A 20,623-nucleotide genomic window follows, 5' to 3' on the forward strand; every position below is an offset into this window, starting at 1 on the left:
GTGGTATCACATGGTATCATAACTTTTATATTTTAATCTCATCGGGGTATTTATTTCGCTCTATAATTTCGCTCCATTTTGTATTTTTCGACTTTTGTTCCACAAAATACTTCTTCCAAAACGTTGATTTGTTTAGACCACGGTATATTCATATTATTACTATTAATACTATTCTATGGTTAAATAGTTAATAATAATCGTGATTACCGGTTGATAGTTTCAATTTTTCAAAGTTTCAATCACGGGTTAGACTGTTTAGAGTATTTCAATTTTAATTTAGGATTAGTTTTAAATTAGTTACAAGTTTAATACACACAATTTTAAGTATTATTAAACAGTAATTATAGTGTTTTGGTGCCTGGTGGTTAAGTGATTGACATTTAATATTTCTCAATGTTTTGGTTAGTTCAAAACTACGAACTGCTTTAATGTCGAGTAATTTAAATTATCTTAAGAATCTCCTTATATTTCATTCATAGGTATTAGATATTTGTGACTACACTCGTAGTATAATAATATTCTGTGATCGTAATATCTATCTCAAACAACATCAACATGCCTAATGTAAGTATAGTCATATCATCAATGTTACACATTTTTAATTTTTTGCTGAACACACTATGTACTAATGATTATGCTTTAAAATGTTCTGTTTAAAATTGAAACATTGTTTTCATTGTTTCTCAACAAAGTAACTATGAATAAATTTAATTTTATAGGATATAAGATCATATTTCACAAAAACTGACTCGAGCAACAAAAAGAGAGACCTAAATAAAACAACATCGTCAAGTCAAAAACCAAAATCATCAAAAAAAAAACATGTTCTAGCTAGTGATGATGAAGATGATGTAGTACCTCCTACACCAGTAGATAAAACAAAACAAAAATTATCCGAAAAACGAAAACTCATTAACCCAGTAGATGTTTTTGGTTCAGAACCAGTAAAACAAAGCGCCATCAATGTGATTAAACCCAAAAAAAAGAAACAAGTGTGTATTTAATGTATTTGATTTACATATATTTATAAATTTATATTTTATGAACATCTACTAAAGTATTTATTTTAATTATCTAGATAAAATGTTGTATAATCACTGCCGTTGGTAATCTTTATCTACAGAATTAATTTTTAACATATTCTATGTTTAAAATAAGTTTATAATTAAAAGTATATTTTATCAATATTGTTGTCACATTTTCAACTTTCAAATTTATTACATATATGACTATTATTATAATTTATATTCCACTTTTTACATACATCAATAGAAATGGAAAAAATAATGATGAATTATGCTTGTGTGAAATAATGAAACTTGTAGATAGCATACGCCATGTGTGCTTAGATTTGTGTAGATAAGATTTTCTTAGTAGATAGCATACGACCGTGTGCCGTATTTATTTATATTATCTTGATATACAGGTATATTAAATTTTAAATAATTTTTCTAAAAATGTAATATATTTGTTATAGCTTAAATATTCTTGGATGAGTTCAATGAAATATTGTTTTTTTTATAAAAGTTAATTAAATTTGAGAAGAATTTATTAAATAATGAATTTATTATTATTTAGGTTGATCTACTTGAACAAGATTTTGATTTTGAATGGGGGGAATTAGACAACATTGAAAAAAAACTCAATGATTCAAAATCAAGTGATGTGGATGTATCTCCTAAAAAATCTCCAGCCAAATTAAATCAAATTACTCCAAAAAAATCTCCAGCTAAATCTGATACTTTCAGAACACCCACAGCTTCACCGTCTAATAAGAATAATATTGTTACTACACCCAAATCATCATCTAAATTGAGTTCATCTCCCAATCCGTCTCCAAAAAATACTGTTCAATTACCAACAATACCACAAAAATTAATAAGCCCATCAGTTTCACCATTAAAATTGGGACTTGACAACAAAACCATCAATTCAAGATTAGAATCTCCAAAAAAAAAACTTAATTTTGATGATGAAATATCAGTTATTGGCAAATCAGGTTCTAAAAGAAAAATTTCACCTACTAAGACACCAGAAAACAAAAAAATTAAAAGAAGTTCTGTAGATTCACCTGATACCCAAGTAAGAAATATTACTTATTTAAATATTGTATTATTTAATTTATCATTTTAATTAACATTTAGGAAAGTGGTTATACAACAGAATCATCTCCAGCTCAGCCAATTAAACCTACTGTTCTTACCAACAATGTTGAATCAAAACTTTGGGTGGAAAAATATAAACCATTAACTTTAAAACAAATTATTGGTCAAACAGGTGAAAAAAGTAATGTCAATAAACTGGTTAATTGGTTAAAATCCTGGTATTCAAACCATGGAGTTGGAGTCAATAAAAAATTAACTAGACCAAGTAAGTTTGAAAAATATTAGCAAGTTTCTTAATTAAAATGTATAACATCAAATGTATAACATCTAAATATATTAATAGGTCCTTGGGCTAAAGATGATAATGGAGCATTTTTCAAAGCCGCTCTACTTTCTGGTTCTCCTGGTGTTGGTAAGTGCTTTTAAAAAAGGTATGATTTGATTTTATAACACTATATTTTTTATATTTTGATTTTAGGAAAAACAACAACTGCACATTTAGTTTGTAAAGAGTTGGGCTTTGATATTGTAGAATTTAATGCTTCAGATACGAGATCCAAGAAACAATTGCAAAATCATGTATCTGAACTTTTATCTTCAACTTCTTTAAGTCCTTTTTTGGGTGGAAAATCTGTAACTAAAAAACATGCTCTATTAATGGATGAAGTTGATGGTATGGCAGGCAATGAAGATCGTGGGGGAGTACAAGAGTTAATAATTTTAATTAAAAATGCTAAATGCCCAGTAATATGTATGTGTAATGATCGGAATCATCCAAAAATACGTACATTGTCCAACTATTGTTTTGATCTTCGATTTCATAAACCAAAATTGGAACAGATTAAAGTAAAAATATTTCTTAGTTTTAATAGTCAAATATATTTGTACTTATCATATATAATTGTAGGCTGCTATGATGAGTATATGTTATAAAGAAAAATTGAAAATTTCTCCAGACACTTTATCTTCAATTATTGCTAGTACAGATAATGATATAAGATTAACACTCAATCATTTGTCAGTTGTGGCTGCAGGGAAAGATAATTTAAACATAAACAAAAAATATATTAAAATGGTAATGTATTACTAATATTGAATTTAGTTATTCATATTTTTTGTGTAATGATTTTGTTTTAGGGTCCATGGGATGTTGTGCGTAAAGTTTTTTCTGCTGAAGAACATAAATCTATGAATATTACTGATAAATGTGACCTTTTCTTCTATGATTATAACATATCTCCATTATTTGTTCAAGAAAATTATTTAGCTGCCGTTCCTCATGATGTCGAGTAAATTTATTTATAGATAATCCTTTTTCTTTATTTAGTTGGTTGTATATTTTTTCAGAGGTCCTAAATGGAAAACATTTGAACGTTATTCATTAGCAGCTGACAGTATACGAATAGGAGATATAGTTAGTGCAAAAATTAGATCCACCAATAATTGGAGTTTACTCCCCGCACAAGTAATTACATTTTAATATTTTTTCTTATCTAATAAGCTAAGAAACAATGTTTTGCTCTTAATTTCCTGTAGATATGTGTTACTGGTACAATAAATAACAACTAAAAAATTAATTGAAAAACAATTTTATTCCAATAAAAATAATTTAACTATACAATCTTTTTATTTTTTTGATTAGAAATGTTTTTAGTTATTTATCAACATTTTTTAATAAATAATCAAATAAAAATAAAAATTGTATTTTAATAATCCTTTTAAATTTAATTTAAATTATTAAGTATTTGTATTTTGGCTTAGGCTATATTTTCTAGTTATTGCCCTGGAGAATTTCTTAGAGGTCATGTAAGTAAACAAATCAACTTCCCTGCTTGGCTAGGGAAATTTTCTAAAGGAAATAAAATGAATAGACTTTTACAAGAATTACAAATTCATACTAGGATAAGGTATGTATATATAATAAGCTATAAATGTATTATAAAGAAATGTGTTAAATATATTAAATAATTAATTTAGATTATCTGCCAGTAAAGAAGCAATAAATCTTGATTACTTAAACACACTTCGAGATAAAATTCTTAAACCTCTTATTGATGAAGGCAGTGATGGTGTTCATAAATCTTTAGATTTTATGAATCATTATCATCTTGTGAAAGATGACGTGGAATCTCTTAATGAACTATCTTCATGGCCTGGCCATAAAGATTTAATGTCTGATATCCCAGCTAAAGTGAAAAGTGCCTTTACTAGAGCATATAATAAAAGTGCACCAACATTTAATGTAACCAAAAAGAATAAAAAAGGAATAGATAATGTTGAAGCTTTGGGTGATGAACAAGAAATAGATGATATTACTGATGATGAAGATGAAGAAGATATTACAAATGATGCCTTGATTATGGTTGTACGTATAAATATATTTAATGTTATTTGTGACATATAAAATACATGTTATTTAAACTACCATGTATCTAGGTGAAGAAAAAAGCCAGTAAAAAAGCAGCATCACCACCTCCCGATAAGAAAATCAAGAATAGTGGCAAAAGTAAAAAAAAGAAATAGCTTGTTTTCTATTATTGCAAAAATTGTTTCCTATTTACTTAAACATTATAATAATTACAGTTGAGTATGAGAAATAAAATATAATTTTTTACTTTTTTTTTAATTGCATCATATTTACTATGTTTACCAATACATATTATGTTTTATAAGATTAATAATTACAATTATTCAAGTATTATTTTTAGAAATGTTGGATAACTATTATAATTTCATAATTTATTTTTATTTTGTAATTATTATGGTATGTGATAAATACTGAATAATATTGTTGTATTCTTATGATTTTCAATATTAATAATGATGGTCTTTATTCTTTAAGAATGATTTACCATGTAAAACTTAGTTGGAAACAACTTCACAAGGTACCTATGTCTTAGAAATTAATATTTATTGTTTTGAAAAAATAACTAAACAAAGGAGTAAACAAATTTCTATATGAAAAAATAGCAATCATAAATAATAATATGATAGTAAAAACAAAGGAATTTTTTTTATTTATTAATATACCATTTTATGTATTTGGCTGTATAGCCGTAAGACAAAAATGTATATCGTTAAAAGCATTGAAAACAAATTTAAAAAATAGGTAATTAGCTCTGCAATATAGTAATTTAATGTACCACAATAGATAGCTATCAGAATAGATTGCTGTAATGCATGTGTCAAATTTGATTCCATAAATAAATCATTGTGAGATTAATCACTCAATTTTAAGCAGATACATTATAATAAATTATTATAATGATGCATTATATTTATATCATGTATTATTTTTATTAATTTTTTAGTTCATGGTATAATAGGCAATAGCTTAAAAATGATCTAAATTAAAAAAAAAATTATTGTGTATAGTAAAATGTAATGGTCTAATTTGGTAGGTATCTGAAAAAATATTTAAGTTGAAAATTGATGCATTTTACTTCTCTTAATGGTGATGGCTGATGAGATGTTGACTTATTTACAGTACATTCTTTTTTTTTTTTTTTTTTTTTTTTTTTTTTTATTAATAGCTTTTAGTATGTAACTATAATAGCTCAACAATTATTAAAGTACATTCTTTTGAACTTAAGAAAATGTATATTATAAGTTTATTCTTGAAGAAGAAATTAAAATTTCCTTTTGCGGTACATAAATTATGATAGGATGACAATGTTAACATGTTATTTTTGTTTTTCCCATAGAATATATGTAAATTATAAATTGATACATAACTTATTAATTTTATTATATTTATATACCATATATATTATATGCGAATTAAATGGAAATATTAATAAGTAATAACTGAGGGTTTAATGGATATATACTATATTACTTTAATAGTACTATAATAAAAATGTAATCTCTCAATAAATACGACCTAAATGATATAATGATAAGTAATCATTTGCATAAATTTGTAATTAGTATACTAGGTACTCAAAGAAATTCTAATAGCCAACAGATCTTAATCGAAAATCCAAATTAATTTAAATAATTCCTATTTCTTTATTTTTCCTATATTATGTACTTTTTTTTCCAGCTTCAAAGGCCTTTTAGGCCCATTGCTGCGATTTACACTTTCTTCTATCTATATCTTCTATCTATTGAAACTTCTATATTATAGTGAGTGTTACTTATATCAAACCATTTAAACTACACTTATTATAATATTAAAAAATCTATGAACGTTTTTAAAAAAAAATTGTACATCATTTCCAGTAAAAACAAAATATAATTTAATATTTTTTATTTTTATTTTATTCCCTTTTGAATGACAAATTACATTTTTAATTCCATATATTATGAAACAATTTTTTTAGAGAATTTCGATTTCTAAAAATCAAAATTAAAAAAAAAAATCCATCATTTTGCAGTCTCCATAACCCACCACTCCACTCACTTAAATTTTTAACACTTCTCCTTAACTATTTATCTGAATTTGGATTATATACATATTATAATGAAATATATCAAAAATTATACTGTTTCAGAATTAAAAATATGTTATTTAAAATAGTAAAAAAATTACAATAAAAAGTATTAAAACCCATGTATTTAAAAATTATAATGTTCTATTTTGACTGGAAATTATGTACAAAAATATGTTTTTAAATGATTTTGATATAAGTGTTCTGTGTTGCACGAATGTTTTTTACTTTTTTATTTTTACTTTTTTACTTTTCCATTTTTATTATTAGATTATATTTATCATAATAATAAAATATAGAATAGTTGTGATATCACTCTGCAGCAGCTGCTGCTCCAACATCTTCACAAATATAACCTTAAAATAATAAAGTATATTTATTATTTTCTATATAACCTGCTGTAATCTATAACCAAGATTAAAACTGTCCAACTTCAACATTTAAATTCACTTTTCGACTTGAGTCCAGAGTGTTATATGTGTTTGACTGGTTGAGTCATTACATTTTTACCGCGCAGTGTGCATAACCACATAACGCACTTTTTTGCGTCAACTTACGCAACATTTTATTGAATTTTAATTCCGTCCCAGTATTTTTTTAAATAAAAAATGACGCCCTTGATCAGTGATAAATCCATTGCACCATCGTCAGAAAATAAGCCCGCCGAAGAACCAAAAAAATTAAAAGCTTGTTGTGCTTGTCCGGAAACGAAAAGAATCAGAGATGCTTGGTAATGTTGTTTTATTAATTTTGCAACTACTTTTTAATTTCATATTGTATTTAGGCAGACCTTACATTATAGTTATATATCTATTGATACATACAATTTATTTACTTTTTATAATATGAATTAACAGTAATTGCATCATGCATGTTTATCATATTTCCTTTATTTTTGACATTCTAGGTATATTTTAGATCAGAGACAGCAAACCTTTTTTGGGTCACCTGCCAAAATATTGTGATAAGTTTAAAAAAAACTCATGAGCCAGCAATATTATAAGACTTGTAAACATTTTACTTCACAATAACATTCTCTATCCCTGTTAAAAACCCAATATTTAATATTTTTTAAATTGTGTCTAATAGCAAACTAGGCAATTCCACTTGATTTGTGTACAAGCTCAAAAAAGCAGTATTTGTGTTTTGATACAAAAATATGAATTTAATTAAAATTATTTTATATGTTCATATTAATGTATAATTAATGATAATAGTAAATAATAATTTTAATTAACTTTTTCATCATCTTGATCAAGTTGTAGTGGTTTTACTATTTTATGATATTCAGATTGTTGAATTCTCGGATACTCACTTTCTTTCTTATGGAAATTTTACTTATCAGTAAAAATAATAGTTTCTGTCATCTGTAAATCTAAAACTACTTATTTAAATACAATTACCTATATAAATCTAGGATGTAATTTGCAATAAATTATTTAAAAACATATCAGCTATGCTTTAAAGTGTTTTTGGTCTTCAAATAGATAAGTGGGCCTCAGATTAAAACATGATATAAAGATCCTTATGAACCTATATCTTACTTTTTATCAATAATAATGAGTAATAACGTAAATTTTAAAAACTTAATCTAATATCTAGATATCTCCAAAAATTTGTTTGAAAAAACCTTCAACCTCATATATTTTAACGATTTAATCAAATTGCTTATTAGAAAAATTTTAATTAATAAAATATTGATTACAATAATACTGTTTAATGAATTCCATGAAGAATGGAAGTTTCCTTATAACAAAATAAATCAGTTGGTTACTAGTGGCTTTATTATAAGTAAAATATAAATAATGTTTATGTGCATAATTTATGTACAATAATCATAGAATTTAAAAACATTTCCTTTTAAGTTTTATATTAGACAATGTTACAAATCCGTATCAACACTGCTTTATTAGTGATTAATCTATCTGATTGTGAAACATAAGTAGATTAGGTACCCATAATATATATAGTAAATCTGGTTTTTTGTTATGGTTTTAATTACTTATAACTTTTAATAAAATTGACAAAAAATGAAAAATTATTGTTCTATATAACTGGTATTGTTATGAACACATACCCCCCAATTGCACAGTATTGTTTGTGCTCTGAAATACTAATTAACAAAATGTAATAATTCAATAATGATGTTTAAAAATGGATTTAAATGAAATGCAGATAAAATTTAACAACTCAATTTTATTATTATTTAAAAATAAATGAAATAATGATATTTAGATTAAGATTATGATTTATCCTTAATAAATAAGTATTATAATAATATTATTATTCGATTTTTAATGTTTTCATCAATGTTTTTCTTTTATTGTTAATTATCATTAATGACTAGTTATTGATGTTAACTGATAATTCCTTACCAAATCAGGCATTATCGTTATTGACTAATGACTAGTCATAGTCAACATTGACTAAATGTTATAATTTAACTGTACTGTTATAATTTAATTAGGTATTTAAATATAGTATATCATTTAGTATTAATTTGTATTTGTTGTATATGGATGTTTAATATTTTGTACAATTCATACAATTCCATGCCAAAACTCTAATGTAATATAATATTTTATATACTTGGTTTATCAATATAATAACATTTATTATAGCTCATACTATTTATAATATATTATATAATGTATAAATAAAAAAAAGACAAAACTAAATCAACAAAAATCTAATAATATTTTAATTTTGACAGTATTCAAGTATTATTATTATACAAGTAAAAAATATATCTTAAATCTGTTATATCTAAAACTAAACTTACACACACACTCATAAATATATGCATATATTTATATATTTACTTAATGGAAACTCAAATTATTGATATTATTTCTAAAAATTAACTACAAAAAAGATATAGATTCATAAACAATTATTTGTTATTTACTTATTTGATTTTTACAGTATTATGGAAAACGGAGAAGAAAATTGTCGACAACTAATTGAAGCACATAAGGAATGCATGAGAAAAATGGGTTTTAATATTTGAATAGTAAGCATTCCTAAAATTTGTTGTAAATGTTTTTTTTTTGTACAAATTTACATTGTAGATACATACATTAATTTTGTCTAGTCTAATAAACGTATTAATTTAAAAACTCTATTTATTTTGCGAGTTCTTATTTTGACAATAAATAAATTAAATTATAAAAAAAAAAATATATATATATATAAATTCTATAAAGTACAATATTTTATTAAAATCACTACCTGTAATGATGGATTTTAAGAGTGATTATATTATAAACATTAGATAAAGTAAATTTTAATGTAGATATTAAGACATTCTAAAAGTGTTAATATTATAGTTCGCGTTAGGGCTTTAATTGTATTTCACAGAATTTAGAATGTATAAAAGGAAAATTAAAATATAAACAAAATTTTTAAGCTCTGCAAAATCAATTTTAGTTTCTTGATGGTTGTTATGAACCACGGGTAGATTTAATTGTTTTGCCACTCTGGAACAATAAAAACATTAAAAATCATTGTAATGAAACTGGTATGTTGACAACATTTTAAAGTATATCTTAACTACTGAAATGAAATGTTTAAGGGCAAAAAGTAAATATTATATGAAAAATGTATTGACTATGGTAATTATAGCTTTATCAAATCCAATAAAACTGTCTTTAATCCATTACTTGCGAAAAAAATTCTCCTGAATTATAATATTATAAGATTGTTATCAATAATTATTTACCACCAGAAATAAATATGGATAATTATTCAATAATTGGTAAGTTGCTTCAATTATTCTTAATATTTTAAAAGTAAAGACCAGATTAAAAATTGAATTTTTTAGGTTTTTTTTATTGTATATATAATGGTGATATTAAATAACCAGAAGGATTCAGAATTACCAAAATTTGTATCTCAAGAATAAGAATTATTTAAAAAAAATAATTAATCGAATGACTCAGTTATATAGATACTAATATTATTGTTAAAAATAAAATAATATTATTTCCATCAACTAGCTACTTAGTCTTAAGTATAAATACTTGTTAAGTATATAAGTCTGCAATATACTCTTGGAAAAATAGTTTAGACTTTTAAAACCAGAATTAAATGGTTGAGTAAATTTTACTCACTTCAAATTCTGAATCACTTGTCATTATGCCACTGACTGTGACTAGTTGATACTCCTTTGCCTTGAATGTATACATAGATTTTCTTATATGTGACATAGTTGTCATCCCAGCTTCTGTTCTTAATTTATCGTAATGACCACTTGGATCTAATACTAAAAGCAAAATTGTACCATCAGATAATTTTTCAACACCGACTACAGTTCGACTATGACCTAAATAAAAACAAACAACATCATTAATTATTTATTAGCTTTTGACAACATATAGAAAAAAAACAGTACAATAATTACCTTCATGTTGTATATAAACCGGAGGAATAAATTGTTTTTTTCTATTGCTAAAATGTTCATACAACCAGTGAAACATTTCTGGATGAGTATTTTTCAAACCAGTTGGTTTTCGAAAGTCTATTAATAATGTTCTAAACAATGAAATATATTGAATCATTATTAAAGTAATATGTTAAACATTATATATTAAAATATGTTTTAAAAATGTCAAAGATTTTAAAAGAATCAAATCTCCAATAATTTCTCATCACAATTTCTCAATCAATTTAATACCTATGTTATTTAATATATCAAGTACAAAGTAAAATCAACATAATTTGTATTGATGGGATAAAATTTATTTAATTATATTTCTTCTTCGTAGTTCAAAATAAAACTTACTTAATTTTCAAAGCTGTTAGCATAGTAACAACTTCAGTGGCTCCGATCCATTTTTTTGTGTTATATACGGTACCGCCAAGTTGTTCTCTGCCAGGTTCATCAATACCCATGCTCCATGATTTCTCTAAATGTTGTTGTAATCTTGATATTGATGGCATCCAAGCCCTTGGTAAAGGTCCTTTCTCAACTTCCCACACTCTTGATATATGTTCATTATAATCCATTTGTAAAAGCATACTAGACATCAACATTTGCATATTCCTATAACCACATCCCCAACCTTTGTCACCATAAGTTGATCTATAATGGTCGGTCGGAGAAGCCAGATGTAATTCTACTACATTTGGCGATGATGCACTGAAGTGACGAATATACTCAATCAAGTCTAAAAATATTTAAATAAAATGTATAATTGAGTGAATATTAAACAAAAGTAAAAAATTATTATTTAAAATCTGTAAATATAATATTATAATCTGCATATTATACATAAGAATTTATGCTCACTGTAAGTTACATTTATGCTGGTAGAATCGTTCTGAAAATGTTTTACATTAGTAACATGCATTGAATTTGTGTTAGAATTGCATTCAACTGGTAAAATTATACTTCGGTTTGAAGATAATGAACTATTATATAAATGATCATCTATTACTTTTGGTTTTCTTAATACCAAAGTAGGAACTGCATAGTTTTTACTAGTACTGGGTAAGTTCAAATCTAAGTTACAACTATTCTTTTGGACAGAATTTTTTGTTATTGATAAACTTGAAAGGTTATGATTAAATTCATCTTGAAAAGATAATGTTTCATCTACATTTGATAGCATCATATTTTTGGAATTTAAACTTGACTCAGTTTTTTCTGTAGTATAAGCTCTGTTATTTATTTTCTTCAATTTTTTTCTACATATAATTTGATGACTTATTAAATTATTTGAATCTGTAGGAATCTCACAAAACTCGCACGGAAGCAAAATATTGTTTTCACTATCACATTTATTTAAAAAATCATTTTTTGTTTGACATTCTATTTGATGAGTGTACACATTTTCCAAAACAATCATTTTGTTGCAAAATTCACAAGGTAAAAATACTTTTTTTGAAGCCATGTCCTATAATACTTTAATTTTCACATTTAAAAAAAACACGCAAGAAAAACTACAAAATTGAGATTTGAATATTATGCACCAAAGTAACTAACATTATTTAAAGCAATAAATAAAACGTTTTATAAATCATATTTTGTTGTTACAAAAGAAATAAAAAATAATGCCTAACATCAATAATGATTTTGTTTGTTTTAAATGCTCAATAAAAAAAACATATGGTTGACAAATGATAAGATAAAATATCATATTCAGCTATTATTTAAATTATAATGCAACATAACCTATGAATAATTAACTACACTTGCTTTTTCTTTTATAGAAACGGAACACAAATCAACAATTAGTAGTTAAATAATAAACACTGAATATAAATGTTTTTCTTTAAAAATGTATATATTATTTATCAATCATTTTGCTTTTAATAAGTATTAATAGCAGTAGAATAATAAGTCTATTTAACTCTAGAAAATTATTTTCCTAGGATATTTATCGATTTTTTTTTAGAGTATAATTAGCATAAATCTATATATTATATATATTTTGTCTTTAAATTTATTAAGTATGATTAATGATTATTAATAATAAAACATTTTATTATAAATAAAAACTGCATTGGTTACTTGGGTCATTGGTCACAAGAATTTTAATTATTTACAATTTATAGATAGTTTAACTATGTGACATAAAACATTTTATACATAACAATATGAAAATTGTGTTGTATAACTAAAAAGCATTTACTTATACCTACATACTATTAGGTAAAACCCGTTTGGTTGTAAGAATGTTTCGATTATAAATTTACAATATTGATTTTTGGATATTTTTATAATATTTTATGAGAATAAAAAGCTTATATTTTTATGCTACACATATGTTTCTTACAAAATACAAATTTAAATTATATGATGCTCAAAGATAAAAAATGTTCACACATTATTTATAAGTTAATGAGTATAATATAACTAACGTGACCATACGTCCCGCTTATGAGCTAAGTGTCCCGCTGTCCCCAAAGAACCTAAAAATGTACCACTTTAAAAAAAAGTCGACTTGTGGTAGGTATATGGTAGGTTGTTGATCACAAATCACAATCAAAAAAATCATGTCAAGAGTTCCTTTCATACATAAAAACCAAACAAGCTATTTTAAAGCAGATTATGTGAATCCAAAAAATATAGGAATATATTACATATATAAAAATATGTTATTTTACGCAAAATTATATGGGTTTTTTTATTAAAATGTACAGGTGTCCCGCTTTGAAGAAAAAAAATTATGGTCATGTTAAATATAACCTTATATACTTTACACACACAAATACACACGATCCACATGTACAATATTCATTATTTGTTTGCAACTGAAAATTCTAATAGGTATTTAATAAAGGTGGGTCAAACTGATCTAAGTTCAAAAAACCAAACCGAACTGAACTCCAACAAAAAGTTTGAAAATCAAAATAGTTTGAACTTAAAAAAAAAAATGTATGAACCCCAAAAAAAATTCTAACACAAGTAACACGTAAAATATTCCAAACCAAAATTTTTCCGAGTGTTTATTTTTATTTAGTCTATTGTCTACTATATATTTAAATACTTCAAAAGTAAAAATAAGACCAAGATATGATTATTTCTTGTGTTATCAAACTTTTTATAGATTAAGATATTCATTTTGGTTTGTACCTACTATTTATAATTTATATTATCAACGTTTGTAACACGTAGAACAATGTAAAACACTAATATTAATATTGAATATTGATTATTGATTATTATTATTTATTAGTCTTAGTTTCTATTTTAATATATTTACCATTTTTTTTAAATTTATTAGATAGAAAATTACTTAAAGCTAAAAAATATTGAACCAACAGCAGATTCATTAAAATAGTGAGAATGAAATCATTAACCATTTCCTCATTTGCTACCTGTGATTTTAAAATTTTTGGGTTTACGGGGTACATCAGTTTGTAGTGATGGACTATTTTCTGGAAGTGTTTTAATAGTATCCTCAAGAAGAACATGACTATCTCCACTTTAGTTGAAATATCTTGATTTTTACATAATAATATTATTTACTTTTTATTTTATAATTACTTGTTTAATCATTAAGTATCTATTTAATTATTTATAAATTAAAATTAATTTAACACTATGAAAGTTAAATTTATGTTTGGTATTTTTAATTTTAAAATACAGTTATAAATAAAATATTAGATATTTTAAATTTCATAGTTCGTAAGATTTACAAATCTAAAATCATTTAACTGTTTTTTTTTTTATTTTTAAAACATTAGATAGGTACCTAACGATTTGTGTATTAAGAAAGATATGAATATAACAACTATAATACTATAGTACTATAGTTCTAAAATCTAAACTAAGTTAGATCCGATACAATTTCAGACGTTCGTTTTGAAGTACGATTAAAAAGTTCGGTTTGAGACCATATTTTTGAGTTTGACCCACCACTAGCATATAGGTATGCTTACATCACAATAAATTTATTTAGAGGATATACAATAAAAAAAACACTATAGAAGTCAGTATGCCAGTTTGAGAAGCAATACACCAAGCCACATAGATACTACTGATGTGTTATTGGAATTTTATCAAGTAAGCAATAGTTTTATAAATGAACAGATTTAAAGAAATTATAACAAACAAAACTAACCTCTAGTAGCTGATTCACCAGTATCAAGTCCTTTACTTTCAGCCATTTTTATTTCATATATTTTTTCATAATAATCATAAACAGTTAATTGCCCACTGGATACAGCTTCTTGTAGGTTAGTCATAGTTTGTTGATTATAATTGCCTTTGTTGTCCATGCCATAAGCAGATTGTAATTTTTGAAAATCTTCTTGTTCTTTTTGTTTCATACGTTCACGTTCTTGTTTTTCCAATTGTTTTGCCAATAGCTGATCATGATTGGGTAAATGATCTTGGGTAGGTGGTGTTGAACCTAAAAATAAAAAAAATTGTTTTGATTGAATTTTTATAATCAATATATTTTATAAAAACTAGGGTATGTAGATCCTTATATTTATAATTTTTAAAAGTTAAATTTTAAAATCACTAATGAATAGATTTTAAACTTTACAATGAATAAGATGATAAGAGAAAAATTGGATTATAAAAATTGTGTTCAATTTATAGGAGTTTAACAATTTTAATTGTAAGTGATTAATAGAACAATTATTTTCAATACAAAATTTTTTGAATGCAGATTTTTTATTATATATTGATTAAAAATGAGCTTATTTCATAAAAACCTAAATCAATTAAAACAGAATTATTATTACATATTTTTACATTTACTTTTATATAGATATATTTACAATCAACATTATACTGTGGGAAATACATTCAATTTTTCATAAATTATAATTGAGAATGAATGTGGTGACAAATAAGATAAAATAATAAACAATTTTTGATACTGCCATATCAGTTCAATCTATTACTCAATTTCTCATTTGTTTTTATTTATTCAGTATTTATCTTTTTAATATACCATTTTTTTAAAATTAATGTTGAACAAAATTTTTTAAAGTTTTTTATAGGAGTATATTTAAGCAAAAATATAAATATTTAAATATTTTGATTTTTTCATTAATTAAATTAAATCCTCAGTAATTAATAAATAAAAATTGTAACTGGCAACCCAAAATAATCGCAAGACACTGTAAATCAATTTTAGAAAATTATGCTGAATTTTATATTTATGATCTGATCAAAAAATATATCTAAATAATTCTAATATACCTAATAATACAAACTTCTTAAAATTTTAGTTTATTAAAAACAATTATATTATAAATAGTGTAAATTGCTTAATTAGTCTAGACCCAGTTCTTGCAGATAACCATATTAAATTTTTATAATCACTGTTTATAAATGATACAAAACAACAACAATGAATTTAAGCATACTATACTCGGGTTAGGTTAGGAAAATTTGCACTCCGGGCTATATATATTTTTGCTACCCTTACCCCCTTCAAAAAAAAAAAGAAAAATATTAATTATATAGGTATGCAAATTAATTATCATTAAAAATATTCTTTTTAGGTTCATTTTCAATATTTAAGATTTCCAATGCATTTAATCTTTCCTCTTTTATATTTGATTGTAAATATGATTTTACTTCTTTTAGAGCTGAAAAAGACTATTCAGTGTTTGGTAGGTACCTAAAATTTATAAATTTTAAATTACAAGTATACTATGTGTATACTGTACAGACATTATTCGATTTTATTATAATTATTTTTAATAAATATATACAAAAATTGCCGCCCTTGTAAATCTGACGCCGGGGGCAATTGCCCCACCCAATTTGCTCCCCTTTGAATGCGCCACTGACTATAGCAGGGGTGGCCATTAACCTTAACTTTGGGAGCCGCTAATTTATAAATTAATTCGAGGTGAGCTACATTATAAAGCAATGTTTATAAAATAAAGATACATTTTTCATTTTAAATCAAATGGAGGAACATTAATTTACATTTAATTTTAGTCTAAGTTTGGTTCAAGAGCCGCACGAAATTGATTTAAGAGCTGCATGCAGCTCGCGAGCCTCGTTGTGACCACTCCTGGACTATAGTATGTAATTATTTAAATTATAGAAAATAAATAATAATAAACATACTTTAAATGTTTACGAGTTAAGTATATTAATATTTAATAAATAATTTGATATATAAATAAAGACAGTACATAATGTGCTAATAGAAGAATAAAATGTATAATATATAACAGGCAATACCTCGGTAATGTTGCTCAATGTGTGCATCCAAATCTCTTAAGCTATCAAAATTTTTCATTCCACATATCACACAACCCTCATTGATGTTTTCCAACAATGGTATTCTCTGACTATCACAGTCCTGTAGACATAGAAAATAACATGATTTATAATAAAACATTAATGGGATACAGTAGTATCAAATACTGTGTTAGGTATATTTATGTTACCGTTTGAGGGCTAACAATATCGTGGTGTTCTTCATTTATGTGAGTTTCGAGATTATCACAGTGGTCGAACGCCAGTGGGCATATCGGACAAGGGAAGTCTACAGTACCCGGACGCCGTGGACTGCCTGGGTCAAAGTGCATGCGATTAACGTGTTGCTGCAGACGATCGGTGTCTAGGTCAACGTAATCGCAAAGCGGACACCTGACGTCTGAGTCGGCGTCCAGTTTTCGGCGCTTTGACGATGAACCGACGCTTGGCGATGGGCTCGTAGACGAATGAACATGTCGTTCTGTTATATGGTTAGACAGTTTGTTTTCGGTCAAAAACGATTCACCGCATATCTCGCACACCGTCTTCGATCTCAGTGACATTTTTCTGCAGACGCAATACGTTTGGAAAATAAAAATGTGACAAAAAAGAAGACGGGGCGGCGAAAGGTCTGTATGGAAAAGGAGTATCCACTATTCGTCACCGATGTCGTTGTTGTTAATCGTCGTCGTTCGTTGTCGTCGTCGTCGTCGTAGTCAAAGAGTAAAACAAACAACGAAATACGAATGGAGAAAAATCAAAAAATGATGTTCAAAAACAAGCCAGAAAAATTAATTTTAGATTCCTCCTTTATACTCTTCGTGTGTGTAATGAATGCGTGTATAATAATAATAATGTATAATGCAATATGATGTGTGTATATAATAATATCACATCGAGCATAATCATATAATATTATTATTATGTGAATTACGACAATTCGATTATCAATATCCTAGAACCAGATAACAAAGGTACGGGGCGACATAGGTTGGCCAACACTACGGAGTACGACCAGCTGTTTAACGAGGTCGTCACGGGAAAATAAGTACGGTTTGATTCTTCGATTTGACGACTGTGTTAGATGATAAATCATGGATAGATCAGCCCAGTTCACCCTTTTAGTGAGATGAGAGTGGAAAATGTAAAAAGTTTTCGTCGGAAAAGAGACCCAAAACGACGTAGAATGTACGATGGCAACACTTAGAGCATCAGATGTTTTTAATATCAAAACATATGATTTTTTTTTCTCTCAGACAAAAGTACTCTTATCCCTTCTCCATTTATTTTGAACCATTTATCATTGTTATCACTCAGAATTCAATAATATGTATTATTATTTGTTGAATAATAATAATAATAATTATTATCATTTATCCTTACCTGCACGCCAGGCACGTGTGGTTCATCAGAATCTATCTAATAGGTTTTATTTTTTATACCTATGCCATTTCTTCGTGTTAGATTAACTAAACATTTTTAATACTTTTTTGCACAAGAACCCTCAAATTTCAGTACGCCATGTCAACTCACAACAGACCTTTGAGAAAAATTCAGTCCACCAAGTCCACCTCCGACAACCGGGAGGTCCGCAAAGTTCCTGTGCCCTCACATCGGCTCACACCGCTCAAAGAACATTGGTTAAAGATTTACACACCTGTCGTCGAACACCTTAGGCTAGATATCAGATTCAATGTCAAATCCAGAAACGTTGAAATCAGAAATCCCGTCCCCGATGACGAGATCGGCTCGCAACACTTGCAAAAAGCTGCAGACTTTGTCAAGGCGTTTGTCTACGGGTTTGAAGTGGAAGATGCGCTAGCATTAATAAGACTGGACAATTTGTTTGTTGAATCTTTTGAAGTATGTACTACAATACATTAACAGTGTCCACTAATATGGCAGGGAACAAATTCACTTTACCAACCCCTTCACGATTTTCAAATTTTTTTATAAAGACTTGGTTTTTTAAGTTTAAAACGATGGTGTAAATTTTTTTCCAAGGAAACTATTGTTTTAGAAGTTATAGCCTTTCAAAGTTTGCGATTTAATATTGATGCTCATGTGCACAACACTACTATAATACCGTGCAGAGGACCATTTTTGTTATTTTTTTGTACTTATGTATTCTAACCTGTTTAAAACGATGGTGCAATAATAATTTATCCCCCGATTTGCTATGCAACATCTCCCCAAGTGGTTCACAAAGTTAAGAAAATTGCATTTTTGTTGCACCGAGAGGAGTCACTCGCTCGAACAAAACTTTTAACTATGTCCCAAAACTTGTTTAAATACGTAAAAAAAAAAATTAAAATTTGTTATAGGTGCTGCACTTTGCAGTCAAGTAGCGTTGCGCGTATGCGCATAAATGTAAAATCGTAAACTTTGGAAGGCTATAACTTCTAAAATAATATTTTCCAGGAAAAGAAAATTACACCATCGTTTTAAGCATAAAAATCAAGTCGTCTGAAAAAAAATTTTAAAAACCTGATGGGATTAGTAAAGTGAACTTTAGCCAAACAGTAGTATCCCAACTACTAGATATAAATTTGATATTCATATAAGTACAGTAAAACCTTATTAATTTGGACTTCACTTAATCCCGAAAGCCATTTATAATACATAAATTATGTTAGTTTATCCTAAAAGTGTGCCCTAATACTATGTGTATGTATATTTAATGATTATTATAAAAGTATGTTCTATTTTTTAGATTTATGAATTAGACTAAAATTTGTATAGTACATTTTTTTAAATTTAAATTTACAATTTTTAGTTATTTTATTTAATTCGGATAACCTAGAGCGCTAATTATTCCGGATCAATGAGGTTTTTCTGTACCTCTAGATTGTGTAATGTCTTCTCCCTCACAAAACAAATTATTTAATAATAATATAAATGTACCTATTTATCTAATTTTAAAAAATATTAATATTGGTTATTTTTTTATTTAGGTTAAAGATGTAAAAACATTAAAAGGAGATCATTTATCACGTGCTATTGGAAGATTGGCTGGAAAAGGAGGACGAACAAAGTTTACCATTGAAAATGTTACAAAAACTAGAATAGTGTTGGCAGACTCAAAAATTCACATATTAGGATCATTTCAAAATATTCAGGTAGCCATGAGAGCTATTTGTAATCTAATTCTTGGGTCTCCACCTTCTAAAGTTTATGGACAATTACAACAACTCTCCAAGAGTAAAGTTCTATAAAATTGTGTATTTTAGTATTAAATTAAAAATGTTATTTACTATTAATAAATAATTACAATTTATACAAGTTTATGTACAATGTTATTTTGGTGACGTATAATTTATATTGGCTTAATGAAAGATTAAGAAGTATTAAACAGTAACAAATGGGAATAGCGGAAAAAATACATCCCGGAAAAAAAGCCCAAA

General features: G+C 26.0%; 3 protein-coding genes across 5 annotated transcripts; 2 read left to right on the forward strand and 1 right to left on the reverse strand.

Moving 5' to 3' along the window:
- Positions 1-69: 69 nt before the first annotated feature.
- Positions 70-4,731, forward strand: LOC114120789 (replication factor C subunit 1). Of its 2 annotated transcripts, XM_027982823.2 has the most exons (13): positions 70-401; positions 480-564; positions 720-992; positions 1,579-2,082; positions 2,145-2,370; positions 2,449-2,517; positions 2,584-2,951; positions 3,013-3,180; positions 3,243-3,394; positions 3,453-3,570; positions 3,867-4,012; positions 4,083-4,470; positions 4,542-4,731. In XM_027982823.2, the coding sequence occupies exons 2-13, from the start codon at positions 556-558 to the stop codon at positions 4,626-4,628; spliced, it is 2,508 nt and encodes an 835-aa protein (XP_027838624.1). In that variant the 5' UTR covers positions 70-401; positions 480-555; the 3' UTR covers positions 4,629-4,731. The 2 variants fall into 2 exon arrangements, with proteins under 2 accessions (XP_027838624.1, XP_027838623.1); XM_027982822.2 differs by having other exon boundaries at positions 70-564.
- Positions 4,732-9,216: 4,485 nt separating this feature from the next.
- LOC114120771 (zinc finger-containing ubiquitin peptidase 1-like) lies at positions 9,217-18,116 on the reverse strand. Of its 2 annotated transcripts, XM_027982793.2 has the most exons (7): positions 17,411-18,116; positions 17,202-17,322; positions 15,109-15,399; positions 11,322-11,706; positions 10,941-11,071; positions 10,651-10,862; positions 9,217-10,017 (listed from the first exon to the last, which is right to left on the reverse strand). In XM_027982793.2, exons 1-7 carry the CDS (start codon positions 17,780-17,782, stop codon positions 9,982-9,984), a joined length of 1,548 nt encoding a protein of 515 aa, XP_027838594.1. In that variant the 5' UTR covers positions 17,783-18,116; the 3' UTR covers positions 9,217-9,981. The 2 variants fall into 2 exon arrangements, with proteins under 2 accessions (XP_027838594.1, XP_027838595.1); XM_027982794.2 differs by lacking the exons at positions 15,109-15,399; positions 17,202-17,322; positions 17,411-18,116 and adding an exon at positions 11,829-12,579.
- Positions 18,117-18,584: 468 nt separating this feature from the next.
- Positions 18,585-20,501, forward strand: LOC126549489 (RNA-binding protein PNO1-like). Its single transcript, XM_050198832.1, has 2 exons — positions 18,585-19,082; positions 20,174-20,501. Exons 1-2 carry the CDS (start codon positions 18,741-18,743, stop codon positions 20,432-20,434), a joined length of 603 nt encoding a protein of 200 aa, XP_050054789.1. The 5' UTR covers positions 18,585-18,740; the 3' UTR covers positions 20,435-20,501.
- The last annotated feature ends 122 nt before the right edge of the window (positions 20,502-20,623 follow it).

Source organism: Aphis gossypii, chromosome 1, assembly GCF_020184175.1.
Source record: "Aphis gossypii isolate Hap1 chromosome 1, ASM2018417v2, whole genome shotgun sequence".
Classification (NCBI taxonomy): Eukaryota; Metazoa; Arthropoda; class Insecta; order Hemiptera; family Aphididae; genus Aphis; species Aphis gossypii.

Excerpts from the sequence above, each read along its gene's own strand:
- LOC114120789 (XM_027982822.2), top strand. Across the intron at positions 2,518-2,583 it reads TTCTGGTTCTCCTGGTGTTG|GAAAAACAACAACTGCACAT; the intron begins GTAAGTGCTTTT and ends TTTTGATTTTAG. Across the intron at positions 4,013-4,082 it reads CAAATTCATACTAGGATAAG|ATTATCTGCCAGTAAAGAAG; the intron begins GTATGTATATAT and ends TAATTAATTTAG.
- LOC114120771 (XM_027982793.2), bottom strand. The coding sequence starts at position 17,782 with ATGTCACTGAGATCGAAGACGGTGTGCGAGATATGCGGTGAATCGTTT. Across the intron at positions 11,707-15,108 it reads TGGTGAATCAGCTACTAGAG|ACTTGATTGAGTATATTCGT; the intron begins GTTAGTTTTGTT and ends AAATATTTTTAG. Across the intron at positions 11,072-11,321 it reads CTAACAGCTTTGAAAATTAA|AACATTATTAATAGACTTTC; the intron begins GTAAGTTTTATT and ends TTCATTGTTTAG.
- LOC126549489 (XM_050198832.1), top strand. The coding sequence starts at position 18,741 with ATGTCAACTCACAACAGACCTTTGAGAAAAATTCAGTCCACCAAGTCC. Across the intron at positions 19,083-20,173 it reads TGTTTGTTGAATCTTTTGAA|GTTAAAGATGTAAAAACATT; the intron begins GTATGTACTACA and ends TTTTTTATTTAG.